Source organism: Festucalex cinctus, chromosome 13, assembly GCF_051991245.1.
Source record: "Festucalex cinctus isolate MCC-2025b chromosome 13, RoL_Fcin_1.0, whole genome shotgun sequence".
In the NCBI taxonomy this organism is placed as follows: Eukaryota; Metazoa; Chordata; class Actinopteri; order Syngnathiformes; family Syngnathidae; genus Festucalex; species Festucalex cinctus.
The window spans coordinates 6,616,376-6,631,727 of NC_135423.1; the positions used below are offsets into that span (position 1 = coordinate 6,616,376).

At 36.5% G+C, this 15,352-nt stretch overlaps 1 protein-coding gene across 7 annotated transcripts in view; it reads right to left on the reverse strand.

The window, feature by feature from the left end:
• The window catches only part of esamb (endothelial cell adhesion molecule b), a 69,462-nt gene that overhangs the window by 8,419 nt on the left and 45,691 nt on the right, over positions 1-15,352 (reverse strand). For 6 of the 7 annotated variants that reach the window (XM_077540784.1, XM_077540783.1, XM_077540781.1 and 3 more), the window contains exons 2-6: positions 11,399-11,544; positions 7,964-8,165; positions 7,608-7,763; positions 441-563; positions 210-339 (exon numbers count right to left, since the gene is read on the reverse strand). In XM_077540784.1, the coding sequence (XP_077396910.1) occupies positions 210-339; positions 441-563; positions 7,608-7,763; positions 7,964-8,165; positions 11,399-11,544 (757 nt within the window). Of the gene's footprint in view, positions 1-209; positions 340-440; positions 564-7,607; positions 7,764-7,963; positions 8,166-10,860; positions 10,961-11,398; positions 11,545-15,352 lie in introns of those variants that run through there. The other variant, XM_077540785.1, reaches the window with a different exon arrangement.

Consider the following 15,352-nt stretch of genomic DNA (forward strand, 5'->3'; position numbering starts at 1 on the left):
TTTTTTTTATGTTTATGTAGTCGTAGCACGCAATATTTTGTTTGCCTTGATGAGTGAAAATCGAAATCGGCTGGCACTGTTGGGGTTGTTTTTTTGGGATAATCTTTGGCAGTCAAAGAGTTAAAAGTACTTGGTATGGGCAATATTGGCACCAGTATTTACTTGGTATCGATCGATACCAAAATCTCAAAATCTCAGCGACTTCTCACTTGATCTCATTGGCTGTGTCCTCCTCGGTGTCCCGCCTCCTCCTCAGGACGAATATGAGGAAGAGCACCATGGCGACCAGTCCCACCATGGAGCCCAGCGTGGCCGCCGCTATCATGCCCGCGTTAGAAGCTACACAACAACAACAACACAATGTGTTAATCACATCTGCTGGAGTCCTGTGATTGGAGTGGCGTGCGTGTGCTGGTGTGTGTATGTGTGCGTATACACACAGGTGATAACCTCCAGGTTAATGGAGCAGCTGTCTGAGCCGGCTGTGTTGCTGGCTCGGCAGATGTACTTCCCCGACATGCTTTTGGTCAGGTTGCTCAGCCGCAGGGTGCCTTGTCTCTCGTCTGCAAACCGACACACACACATACGTCACACCTGGTCATGTTAACTATCACTTGTTCACAACGACACAATCGGTGACGACACATGCTTGACTTCAGACTACTGCAACACATACTCTATGTCGCTGGCATTGGGCCGAAACCTATAAAAGTCACAATATTTCAGATTATTTTAAGAACGGTCTGAACTGGGAAATTATTATTATTTTTTATTTAGAATCGTGGGATACACATCAGCTCGTCTTTTATTGGAGAAATGACAGCAAAAAAGTCACATAAGCTCCTGGAAAAAAAGCATGTTTGTCGTAAATTTAAAAGAAACAAATACTGGGTCAAATGACATTTATTTATCTTATACTGAAATATTGCATGCGAGTTGTCTTTGACCAGCATTTTGCTCTTCCTCACTTATGGGGAGGGATGTAACGATAGCAGCAATATTGTGATATCGCAATATTAAAACTCCCACACTATATCGTCGTCGTCATGTCACGATATTAATAGCAGCACATCTGTTAAAAAAAAAAAAAAAGTCGAGTTGATTTCCATTCGTGCAGTTCTAGCACCCTTTGGTGGCAAGTTTATTAACGCAGTTTAATTTTCACAAGGCATGTTTTGGCCCTCCTATGTTTAAAATCCGGTCAGATGAAGGGGAACGTAATTTGCTTGTGAACGGAGTCAATATGTATAGGAACCCAATGTGTGCTTGCAAATATGGAGGACCAAACTGCCAAAATTCAAAATAAATATATTACTAAATAAATAAATAAGTGACTAAAAGAGAAAATAAAAATGGACGTAAAAAATATAATTTGAATATTATATATAACAAATACATATATAAATTGTAATAAAAAGAGCAGTATATATATATATATATATATATATATATATATATATATATATATATAAATATTGACACATACATTTGTATTTATTTTTCGAATTGTATTTTCTTATATCCATTTTTATTTTCAATTTTAGTCAATTATTTAGTCATTTATTTATTTTGAATTTTGTCAGTTTGGTCCTCCATTTGCGTTAGCAAGTCTCTCTCTCTCTCTATATATATATATATATATATATATATATATATATATATATATATATATATATATATATATATATATATATATAATATTTTTATAATATTTTTCATTACTGTATTGTACAAAAGCACAACATTGTGTGTTTTTTCGTATGAGCTCTTTTTTTTAACAATATTGTGACCTTTTTGTATCGCCAACCTCCCCACAATATCGTGATAATTACCGTATTGTAACATCATATTGTGATAATAACGTATCGTGATGTTTGGATATCACTACATCCCTGCTTACAGGAAGTATTATTACCACTATGTCATGACACCGGCATTGTGCGCATATGACGCTCGAGTTGACTCATTAGTTACTGTTTTGCTGCCATTAATCCGCCATTTAATCCACCTCTGGCGCGTTTCCAACGGCCACTTTGGCAGCGCACGTACACACAGCGCTGTCCAATCGCACGAGCGCGTTCGCTCGCCAGATTTTCTTCTCATATTTTCGCACACAAAGGTCGCGACACCGCGGCTAGCGCTTGTCCGCCGCCGTGCTTTCACAGTATTACCATTCAACAAAATCTGTTGCAGCAGCTGCCTTTAAAACCGCCATTAAAAAAAAAAAAAAAGAAAAAAAAATCCTCCTGTAATTCAATCTTCAGACAACACATTGAGGCATGTTGTCATCTTGTGTTGTTTTTGGAAAACATGCTTTGTGGAATTGTAATGAGCAATGGCCCCTGGTTGAGACCGGAGATGTCACAACACAAGGGGGAGGCCCTGAGAGACGGCTGATGTTGGCTCTTATCAATGACTACACTATTTCACAGTAGACACTGCAACGACGTGTAATGGTTCCACTTGTCTGCGGCACAAAGGGAAACATTACTGGTTGAGACACTATACAATTAATCAAAATTAGTTAGATTAGAATAAACAACGTAAAAATAAAAATAAACTAAAGCATGTGTCTGGGGAAAAATATGTTTACTGATACTCGTAATTTCGGATAAATAAATTCAGAATAGAGTGATGATTAAATGTTTTAGATGACCATGATATATATTAACTTCCTCCCTGCATTAAAATTACATTAACATTTATTTCATTTTAATCAGATTATTTTTCATAATTTCAATAAAAGTGGTCTACTAAAAATAAATAAAAATGACCAAATAATCAATTTAACAAAATAATCAACACAACTACAGAATAATCAACTCATACATGAAAATGTACTAAAATGTCATTCCGTGGTGAAACAAAAATCAGATTAAATACTTTATTGATTAACTGTATTTAGCTCTATTAAATCAATTAATTAGCACTTATTTTAAGCTATTTTTTTTATTTCTACAACTACAAAAATAAATATACAATGGCTTGTTTATAGTCAATACAGGGTCGATGATTTAAAAAAAAAAAAAAAGTTTCTAAATACATTGACTTATTTACTGTAATGCCAGCCCAAGTTGTCTCTACTTTTGTAGTTTGAGACTAAAGAACTAAACATACTAATAATGTTATCGCATTACAGAACACATTATTAGCGTGGAACTGAAAAGAAGGTTGCACAACACAAGTGTCTACATTTACTTCTTTGAGCAGCAAACATGTAAATATCGTTAATAATTATAACAAAAAAAAAAATACATCTACTATGGCAGCCAATCACCAATCCAGCTTTGGAGCTAGTAGGATAATCACCAAACTGTCTAGTGAACAGGATCACAATCTAACACAATATTTTATATTTAATACAGAGCAGTAAGTCCACAAGACACTATAGTAGACAGGTAAAGATTTAAAGGAGACAATCAATCCACTTTTCTTACATATTGTCAGCAAATCAAACATGTTTAAACATCTAAATCAACATTTGAAGGCCTTAACATTGAGCTTATCATCTGACATGACTCATACTCTGATTCTTCTCCTTTAAAACTTAAAAAAAAAAAAAAAAACAGATTTAGGATGGAGGGACGAATGAGGTGAAACCCTTACCCATAAAGCCCAGGACCAGTATGGGCTGAGGGCATGGCCTCCATTCTTTTTGTGTGTGTTTGTGTGTGTTAGATGTTATCAGAGAAAGCAAAAAAGGCAGAGATCAAAATGAGCAAGAATGGCACTGCGTGATGCACATGAGGTGGAGGGGAGGAAGAGGAGGGTTAGAGATGCTCTCTGGCCCAAATCCAACTTAGGGCTCTTAGAGGGGCTGATCAAGTAATGACATGGGGCATGTTAGATTAGGCACAAAACAGGAAAAGAGGGGAGAGAACAGCGAAAGAGAAAGAGAGAGAGAAAGATAGCTGAAAGAAAAGATAGCAATATCCAAGTTCCCGTATCAAAGGAGCGACAGTATACATTAAAGTGCCCCTAAAAGGATGACATTTGTACTGCAAGCAAAATAAACAACAATTGTCAATCAGAGCGAGTAGCTTGCATTTGCTAAGTCTAAAGATTGTAGCGTCATAAAGAGATGAACGATGCACATCAATCGATGCTAAGTCTTCCTGTTCAGAAGCAGATGGCCACGAGTGGCATCGTAAGAACAGATTTAAATGCATTTGTTTTGTTTGTTTGTTTGTTTGTTTTTCTTTATTTCCTCTTTCAGCGCTAGCACGGTGTAAACTACGACAAAGGAACAAAGCTCTACCCTCCTACTTGTTTGGATTTAGAACAAATAAATCGCATAGGAAATTGACATTATCCATTCCAAAGGCCAAAAAGTCACCATCATAAAACCATGAACGACATATTAATTGAATAAACAGTTAATAGTGTTGTGAGCAGCCTCTGAAATAGCGCCGCCTTCCTCCAAATTCCACCAACAAATAAAATATGGAATTGGATCAAAATGGTAAATGGAGTGCACTTACACGCTCTTTCCCGTATCAGAGTGTAGCATAGACCGGCGTGTCAACACAAAGAAAGGTTAACCTTTTTTACTTTAGCATAATTTTAACATTGAGGATGACACACCATAACCTGACCAACGGCAGAGCAAAGGATGTTTTGTTTTGTTTTTTCCCCCTCTTTGATCCCATTTTAAATCCATCGTACATTGCTACTAGCCTCCTCCTAGCTAGCGCTTAGCTAATTTGTCTGGCGTCCAAGTTTGTAAACCCCCTTTTGCTTGTTGCTAGCATAACATTAGCCGGCCAACAGCGAGGCGTTAGCGAGTCAAATATTCCCATAACTAGTTCCAGGCTTGAGCTTGAATGAACCACGTAGCTTTCACGCATGTGCACTGCCCACGTTGGGCAATTTTTTTTGTTTGGTTTCGTCAGTTTCAAGCACGTGACACAATGTGTAAATGTTGAGGTGTTTTGTTTTACCACAACTAACATGACTTAAATCATCAATCATTGTCATTGTTAATAAAGCTTTTTTTGATAAGTTATGTACCAAAAACAGCTCACAAGATTTTGTCTGGTACGTGGTGATGATGATGATGATGATGATGATGATGATGATGATGATGATGATGATGATGTAAGAGTACTGAGTCAACTATGTTGTGTTGGGGTCAGCGACGAGGTACATGGCATTTGGGCCAGCACGTCAACAGCATTGCACATCATGTTTTGCCTTTGCTTTGACACATGCATGATGTCATGGTCACTAAACGACGCACGGACCAAAGTGTTGACGCAACAATTGTAGTTTTGTGCCAGGTTTTAGCGTGGGAGTAAAAAAAAACCATTGAAAACATGTAGGATATTGGAATGTATGTTAGCCCCTTTCACACAATAAAAAACTCATATATGTGAAACTCATATATAGGTCAGCTTTTTTTTTGTTTTGTTTTTTTGTTTTTTTGAAGTTGACAGTAAATACCTGAGATGATGAGACAGAATAATGTAATTAAAAAAATACATTAAAATAAAAACAACTTCATTATTCAAAAATAATAAACACATATTCCTAAACACAATATATAAGAATTTTACATATTATAATATGAATAATTTGAAATTATTCAAAAGTATCACATAAATTGATTAAGCTTGAGCATTTAGTTTTTTAGGCCAATTAAACCGACAATTAATTAAAAAAAGATAAGTATTTAATGAATAAAATAACTTTTTTTTCGTCACTTAATGCTTACAATAATAAAAATAGGCAGAATATGTGCCTTTTTTGGCAATAACTTGTACTTTTATATTTGTCTAACTTTACAAGAAATATTGAATGTGATTATCTCTGTCTTATGTTAAAAATTTAAAAAAAAAATCTTTTTTTAAAGAGCTAATAGCTGATTAATTGGTTGTAATTAATGTAAATACAAGTTATAATATTATAATAATAATTCTAATATACTCTAAAATTTGGGGGGTGGGGGGGGAAATTACAATGGCACTTGTACCACTATGTGGTGTGTGCAATTGTAAAAACTGAAATAAAATACAGTAAACACCACCTCATATTTTATTTTAAGGTCTGTATTTTTAGTGGTGTATTTTTGTTGTTGCAAGTTTTAGTAAATGCCCACGAGCCAAATGTGTAAATAAAAAGAAAGCCGGTGAAGTGAGCCAACAAACAAGCCTTAAAGCTCTCTAATTATCATGTCCATTTGTTTAATCCTCTCAGAGTGTGTGCGGCTTTCGTACATACTGAATGTTATAGAAGATTAACTTCAAATTTGACGTCAAACCTGCTTTTATTCGGCGATATGTGGAAGTGTCTTATAAACATTTCATTTTGGTCTCATTTGGGAAATCATCCTGTAATTTTGATGTGAATCTCTTTGTTGTCTGCGTCATAGCGAGACGATGCTCCGACAGGATGTGAAATTCTCTCTCATCATCATCATCATCACTCAGTTTGTTTATATTATTTACAAGCCACTGTCTAGCCAGTCCTTTTCACGTATGATCCTCTTAAATCAGGCTCATCGTCACGCTGGATAGTCATCAATGAGCACACGCACAAAAAAACGGAAAAAAAATGCTTGACAGTCGTCCACGTTGATCTTCACCGAACAATTGTCCGGCCAATCGCTGCGTGGCGTTTTCAAACCACGTGACAAGTTTGTTTACAGGCTGTGGAGCGCGGCGGAGACGATGAATCACGGTCACGTTGGTCCGTTTCGGGGGAAAGTGACCTTTTTGGTGTGAACGCACACTCAAGTTGACACTCACAAGGTTCCAACTCAAGTTGCACCATGTGGTCAAAAGTATTGGGACACACCAAATCGCAGATTTAAAAAAATAAATAAATAAAAATAACTCACGACCACATTTTGTTACTCTGCTTCCCTTGACCTTTTCAAAAAAACACCATGGCGGAGGTTTTAATACTAGCACGACTAGAATTCTAAAACAACTAGAGCAGTCATTTTGACGGCTTGCACTCTCTCCTAATAATAATAATAATAATAATCGCCTAATATGGTTATTACTCGCTGTTTCGAGTAGCTAATAAAGCTCCTCTCTTGCTTTTCTGTGGAAAACGGATGTATTAATTTCGATTATCAGGCTTGTACTGCCTTGTACGTCATGACCTTTTAGAGGGGGCGGGCTGGTCTTGTTTGGACTTGCTATCTGATACTGCCAAGCGATCCAGCGACCACTCATTGTGATTCGTCAGACTCTCTTCTCAGAATGTAGCTGTGTAATCCCCTCTCTAGTTCAACATGGTGATCTATCTTGTATCCAAAACCAAATGCCTCCACGTTGAATGGTAGTTGCTACGGAAGCCCAAAGATGTCCATTGAAATGAATAGAGCAGTCAAATTGACGGGTGTGGAGGTAAAGTTTTAATTACTCCTAAATATTTTTCTAATTTTAATATGTACAATAAAATGGCAGTGCAGTAATGATATACATAAAGAGAGAGGAAAAGTCAAAAGACCTGTAACATTGTGGATCAATGTAAACAGAGTAACAACAAATCCAATTTTGAGAACAGTCAAAATGACGGCTCTGGGAGAGCTAGTGTTTAAAACATTTGTCCGTATAGTGACGATTCGCTTATTAGTTGAGACTTGATGACTAACTCACTCTGCATTGGCGAGAAGAAGACCTCCTGCATGGGGGCCGTCTTGGTCCACTTGTACTGAGGGACGGGTTTCCCGTGAGCCGACTTGCAGCTCAGCGTCACGTTGCCGTTGACGACGGGCTCGCCCGTCAGGGTGCACGTTGGAGGGGAAGGCGGGACTGGGAAGGATACAACACTGGCTTAAAACATATTAATAAAGTTTATTTATTTATTTATTTATTTTTTAAGGAAAACTCCATGTAAATCCTGCGGTGCATTCAAGCGCATTCCCGTGTTAAGAAGTAGTAGCGTGGTTACTTTTGTGTGGCATTTGTGATCAAACGTAACCTTTACGCGGTGACGCTGGGGGTTGCGCTACCTTTGACATTAAGGCGCATCTGTCCAGAAATGCCAGTGCCTCCGGGTATGATGACGTCGCACACGTAGCGCCCCGAGTCCGACTCCTGCGTGTTGTTGATGAAGATGGAGAGGTTGGCGGAGGGCATGGCGGCGCTGAAGCCCGCCCGCTTGCTGAAGTCATTCTGGCCATGGCCCACCTCCCCCGAGCTGAAGTTGATCACCTTGACGGACACGTGAGCAATTAGCAGATGTGGGAAGAGCAGACAAAAATTGTAATCAAGTATGAGTACTATAACTTTCAAGCAATAGGAGTCAAGTGGAGTATTAAAAACAAGTTAAAAAAAAAAGTTTTAAAACAATTAAATAAGAAAAAGGGGGGAAGCAAAGGTTTTTTTTTTGTTTTTTTTTAAAGCAAAAACAAAAAGCAAAATAAATAAAATAAGTAAAATTATTATAAAATAATTCAAGAAGGGTATCAAGTGTTAAAAAAATAAAAAATAAAAAAAATAAAAATTGCCAAAGCCTAATTTAACTTGCTGTGGTGACCAAGGTTGTTTTTACTAACTAAAACTAATAAAAAAAAACAACTAAAACTAAAATTCAAAAAACAATTTCGTTCACAAAATAAGATGAAAACGAAAATGCTTTTTTAAAAACAAAAACTAATTGACCTACATTTTAAGTTTACAAAAGTAAATAAAAACTAACTATAATTGTCGCAAAAAAAGTTTTGATGATTTTTAATATGATTTTAAGATTTATTTTGATATTAACTGGAATAAGGACAATTGAAAAGTTGAAAACGAAGTGACGTCATCTCGCAGCAGCCAATAGAAAAGCAGCTTCAGACGACGTCGCTTGCATGGTGGTGAAACTAAAACTAAACTTAAACTAAGAATTTATTAAATAACTAAAATTACCGGTAATCAATACTAACAAAACCACCCTGAAAACTAATTAAAACTAACAAAAAAACAAAACAAAACAAAAAAAACAAAAAACAAACTCAAAATGAAATAAAAAAAATAACTAAAATGAAAAATTCCAAAACTATAATAACCCTGGTGGTGACTCTGTCTTTTTAGAATTATCATGAAATTAGCATTATTTTTAACTACAGTTACAATATATTAATAACCTAGTAATCCATTTCTTTATAGCTTTAACTCGTCAGTATGGATAGTCTTTTGTTGGATCAAAATCTTGCGCCAAAATTCTGGGTCAAATCCTCAACCGAATATGTTACAGACTCGACTCGGTCCTTGTGCTGGACCCAGCGCTGAGTTGGCTATTAAACACCTTTCAAACTGCTGAGTCAAAAACGGGACAGACCCTATAACGTGGGTCAATTTGACCCAACTTTGGGTCGTTTTAGAAGGTTGGGTCATTTGTACAAAACAACCCAGAAGGTTGGGTCAAATTGAGCAAAGTTACCGGGTCAATCCAATTTTTCACCGAATTTGCGTTACTTTTGATCCAGCACTTTTATTAGTCCAGTGCTCTAAATCGTTCTCTAAGAGTATTCAGTAAAAAAAATAAAAATAAGTAAATAAATAAATAAACGGCAACTAAGCGTATCATCTGACTATTTTCCAAATCAGCGGATGAAAGTCAAATGGACGCAAATAATAGGACAGCAGAAATTCAGACCCAACAACATCAATTTAACTGTAAGAAATTAAATATTCATCAAATAGCACAAATTAAGGCAAATTCAGCCATGAGAAAAAAATGTTCTTAAATGAGAGGTCTCTCTGACAAAACAAAACAGAATACACAAGCGATCATAGACAGAAGATTGGGGGGGAAAAAAATATAAATGTAGCTAAAGATAACAGTCAAAGCAGCATTTCTCTTCAAGAAAAAACCCGAGTAAAAATGATCTTCCATTAAACCTCTCTGACAAGCACAATGTATAGAAAAGGTAAACATAATGGGATAAATATAAGCACATGACTACTCGACCTTACCGATTAATCGGCCGGTACTCACTTCTGGTAATTAGTCAAATAACATAGGTGCATACTGCATATCATACATTCTAATTGCATTGGTGGCGGGGCATATCTGCTTGTGCAGATTAAGCATATAAACAGAAATGCTCATCATAAAGATAATCCTGATGTGTGCAGATGGCAAGCGCCGACTTTTCTGATTTTCTCTGCAAGATAAGCCTCCAGGCATCAGACACTGAAACTGTTTAGATTATATTCATCACGCCAAGACGCACGCACGCACGTACGCTGTATGTGATCATATTTACAGGGCAGATGAAATATGTCATGTGGTTCACTTGCTCCCCGAATGAATTTGACGTGACACGTGCTGCAATAATCTTCATCTCAGTTGAGCACCGTTATCGAACGACGCACCCTAAAATGGCCGTTCAGGACAGACCTCCCATCCCGAGCCTTGACTGTAAAATATCAAATAAAAATAAGTACATAAATAAATAATGTGAACCTGAAAACGCAAGACAGCGGTGCTAGCCATAATGCAGTGGGGCGTGTCTTTACAGAAATTCTAAAACCCTTTCGGAGGTCATCAGTGTGGCACTAATATTAGTTCTTACACGGAGGATAAAGAGTATATGACTGTGAATATTGCTACATTGTATGTCTTCAACATGTTATTACTGAATCATTTGTGTTCAGTCTGTTGCTTCAAGGGTTGGAGCACCACACTATAAATGCTAATTAGCATTAGCATTAAGCTAGCGGGGCATAACGGTGTGTTTGGCTGTACTTCTACTCAAGTACAGGAAGTCCTCGAGTTCAGGCGCACTCAACCTAAGGTGCTTCGACTTTACAACGGTTACGCTGGGTCCACCATTTTGGCTCCTCATCCACCATTTCGTCCACAGTGTTTTCCCCTCGTCTGCTATTTAGCCCTTAGCTAGTGCTAGCGTTTGTGCACCTGTGGGAGTATCTTTGGCTTTTTCGCCCTCCTTTTTCTCCACATCTTGGCCCCAAAGAAGAAGAAAGCTGCGTCTTCTATCAGTGTTGGTCCAGTCAAAAGAAAAGCAGTTACCATGGAAACGAAGCCAGACATCATAAAAAGATCACAGAAAAGGAGAGACACCAACGAACATCGGCAAAGATTTGGGCTTTAGTCGGACAGAATCTTTTTTATTTTAATGTATTTTAGATTTTTCATGCAAATTATTTTGATGTAAATATTGACGTTAATGTGGAAATTCGACTTAAGTCTAAATACGGGTTACATTGCTAGCGTAGGAATGTAACTCGAGGGCATCCCTACGAGATACGTACATTTCCCAATTCGACAGTTTCACAATGAGCTCCATTCACCGTCTCGCCTTTAATCCCGCTAAATATGATCGCCATTGTCAATTCCAGGGGAGGTCAGTGCACGGTCAACTCCAGATGACACAACGGATTTGTGTGTGTGTGTTTTTTTTTTTTTTTTTTTTTTTTTTTAGCTCCCCTCTTACCTGCTTGGACTCATTCCCAGTGAAGTGCCAAATGACGGTGTTTTTGGAAATGTCCGAGCTGGGGCTGTACCAGGCTTGTAGCACCACCATTTGGCCCTTGACCACCTCCATCTCCTCCCGCGGGATTTCCACCTTTTGGCTGTCACCTGTGATTGGGACACAAACACAACATTAACCAAGGTGCGATATATATAAAAATATGTGTATATACATATATTCACATATATTTTTTTTTTGCTTTGCGGAGAAGTTTTGTGAATTAATGACTTCATGTTGAGGAGCAACTGTCATTTTTAGGAACTTTTTTTTGAGCAAGTAAGCAAGTGTTTTATTAAGCTGTAAAAATATGACAATATAACAAATGAACATATACATAGAAGTAACACTTTATGTTATGTTAATTCATGGTTAGCACGTCCGCCTCCCAGTTCTGAGGACTCGGGTTCGAGTCCAGGCTCCGGCCTTCCTAGGTGGAGTTTGCATGTTCTCCCCGTGCCTGCGTGGGTCTTCGTGGGTTAAAAAAAATAAAATAAATACGATCTGCTGGAATCTATTTGAAATATATATATATATATAAAAAAAAAAAACAAACATTTGTTGGATGTTCACAGCCAGATGTCTGTGAAAAGTTGACTTCATCAACCAAGCCCTTAATTCTGGCGTTAAACTCCGTTTGCCTCAGACAAAATCTGCCGTGATTCCATGGAAATATGACCTAAAAACTTTATCATCATCATCATAAATATGTATTTCAAACATGAAAACGGACTGGCTGCTTCATTAGGTATAGATCTAGACCCACTTTAACAACAACAAAAAAAAGCAATTAGGGGCAATGCTTTACACTTAACTGGCCACATGAATAGGTACAACCATCTAATGAGTTCCAATATACAAGCGCTGACTTTTTTTTAATTTTTTTTATTTGACATATTTTCTATGTACTGTATTATTTGTATTTTTTAATCATGATTATATAATGATGTGTTGAACAATTTAATTTGGTTATTACTTATATATTTTACGTGTTATCAATGTGATTATAGTTTGGATCGTGATTGAGTTAAATGAACAGCAGAGTTTCTAATATTTCAATTATCTTATTTAGGTGGTCAAAATATTAAAAAACTACTCTCCTTATGATGCTTTGCAACACTATTCTTATGACTACGATTTAAAAAATACTGTATTCCTCCTTTATGGTTGTGTCAATCAAAAGTGAATATATATTATGTTCGTAAAGACGAAATTTTTAATACAGCTCTTGCAAAAATGAATCTCATTAAATAAGACGTCTGCCTAAATAGGTGACCAATGAGCATTAATCCCCTGTTGGATTTGGGAATAAACACAATCATAATTAAATGAAACGCATAAAATTGCTGGTTGTACATGGAAACTGCAGTGGTAAATAATTGAGTAAAAAAAATAAATAAATAAAAATATAAAAACAAAGTATCGATTTAATCGACCAATAATATTAATTTTCATAAATGAAAATTAAATCATAAAATGAAGATAATATTCAACCACCCCCCAAAAAGCAAACCATAAATGAATGAATGAATGAATGAATGAATGAATAAAATCTGACGACTTTGCATATTTTTCTCTGTGTTGTAAAGTTAAACAAATACCAAAGGATAAAGTACTGCAAAAAAAGTCAATTATTGTGCCTATTGTTAAAAGTTCAAGTGGAAAAAGATTTTTTTCTTGGACCCCTTTTTTGAATATGATGACCCAGCTTGATATGATTTCAGGCTGTTGATTTTTGTATTTTGTTATTATCTACCATCTTTGCTTGTGTAACTTATTTTATTTTTTTGGGAGAGAGGACTGTATTTATTTACTCGTTTTTCATTTTTATTTTTTATTTTTATTTAGTTTTTGAGGTCTTTTTTGTTGGATTGTTTCGTTTTTCTTTTGTTATTGAAAACGTTGAAAATTCTAAATAAAATATTGAGAGAAAAACTAAAAAAAATAGATTTTTTTAAAAAGTATTTTATTCATTATATTTATTTTAATTAATTTTCTGATTAATTGGTTATCGGAACGTTGTTGTGCCAAATATCGGAATTGGCATTAAAAAAAATAAAATAAAAAATCCTTATCAGTTGTTCTGCAAAATACATGTATACAAAGTTGTTAAAAAAAAAATCTTAGATATTGTGCAGGTAAATAGACATCAACTCAAGCTTTTACTGCATCTCCACTTCATTTCCTATTTTTTATTATTTATTATATATATACTATTTCCTATAATGTGGACAGACAGTCATACAGACAGACAAACAGCAACTCACAGGGTGCCCAGTCACCAGAACCAGACAGCTGGAGCTGGATCAGCTGATCCCAGCAATCGGAGTCGGAGTGCGTCTCCAGTTTGAAATGTTGTAGGGGGTGGGGGGAAGCGACCCAGAGAGGGGGAGGAAAAAAATAAATAAAATTGAAATCAAGTCCTCGGGAACGCTTTGACGAGGTTATAGCGCTCAAGAGAAAATGGTCAATCAAGAGCGGGAGCCGGTCGTGATCCACAGACGAACAGCTGGAAGTTCCACATCTGTTCAGCCGGGAACGTCTTTCCCGTTCTGGCGCTCCCATGCATGTGCAGGGAAGAGGAATTAGGAGATTGGAGCTGGGCTGGGCTGGGCTGGGCTGAGGAGGGGGATGCGCACATCACATTTGGACAAGTTGTTTTTTTGACCTGGAAAAGTTTACTTGCAGTGACTCAGTTTTTTGTTTTTTTGTTTTTTCCATGCTTGCTCCTGAGGGCAAAGTGACCTCTGCCTCAGTGGCGCTCCTCTTCCTTAATTTCTCAATCTGACAAATCCCGTTGACTAATCCCCGAACAATCCCGGGCTCAATCCTCTCACCTCACGTGAGGCAAAACAGCTCAGCTGGACATGGATATGATGTGACGCACACACGCGCGCGGACACTTTCATAAATCGATTCAGCAAAAATTAATATGAACCAATCACTTTTGCTTGACGTGAAATCATGACATATGCTAGGCTAGCCCACACCGGCCTGGTTCCATCCTCTTCGGTTGTCATGACAACACAGGATGGAGGGCGGAAACAAAGCTACTTACAAGTCATCGCACAAAAAAAAAGGGAACAAAAATATTATTGAAACATGAAAGGATTCAAATGCATTCCTTTGGAGAAATAGCAACTTTGCCATTCTGAAAAAAATGTGTAAAAAACTCAACTCAACTTTATTTATAAAGCGCTTTAAAAACAGGACATGAAACAGAAAGATGAATAAATGATATTAACAATTAATGAGGAAAGAGCAGTTAATCTTTTTCCATGACAGCACTAACTGGCTACTTTATTTGGTGCACAGTTATATAGATATTTATAATAAAACATTGTAAGAATTAAATGAGGGGAAACAGAAACTTGGTGAATTTTAATACATTAAAATATGTACATTTTTAAAGTCAAACATATATAAATTAACATGAATAAATTGATTTTGATTAAAATAAAAATTTGGGTTGTGCTATTTTGTATCAAAAGAGGAATACAGGAAAATTAATAAATAAAACCCAGCATTTTTTTTTAGTGTGAATGCAGTATTTCTTTTTAATGTTAATTAATGACTGTAATTATTATTATTTATTTTAGCTTTTTCGCCAATCCTCAAGACAATATCGCTGTAGGCTGAATTATTGATACAGCTTTCAGTGTGCACAAAGAATTAAGTAAAGAAAAATTTGAATCAGAATCAGAATCAAATTTGATATGGAAGGTGTGGTGTCAAGGGGGGGGGGGGGGGGGGGGGGGGGAAATCTACATTTCTTCACATCTTGCCTTTGCATCTATTGTATGCCTGAGATTTACATCTTTCACTGCCATCATCCCTCCGGGCCATTTTCATTCTTAATGTGGCGCAAGCTTCAGTGTTCAGAGGAATTGTCTTTTTTTTCTTTTTACTCTCTGTTAC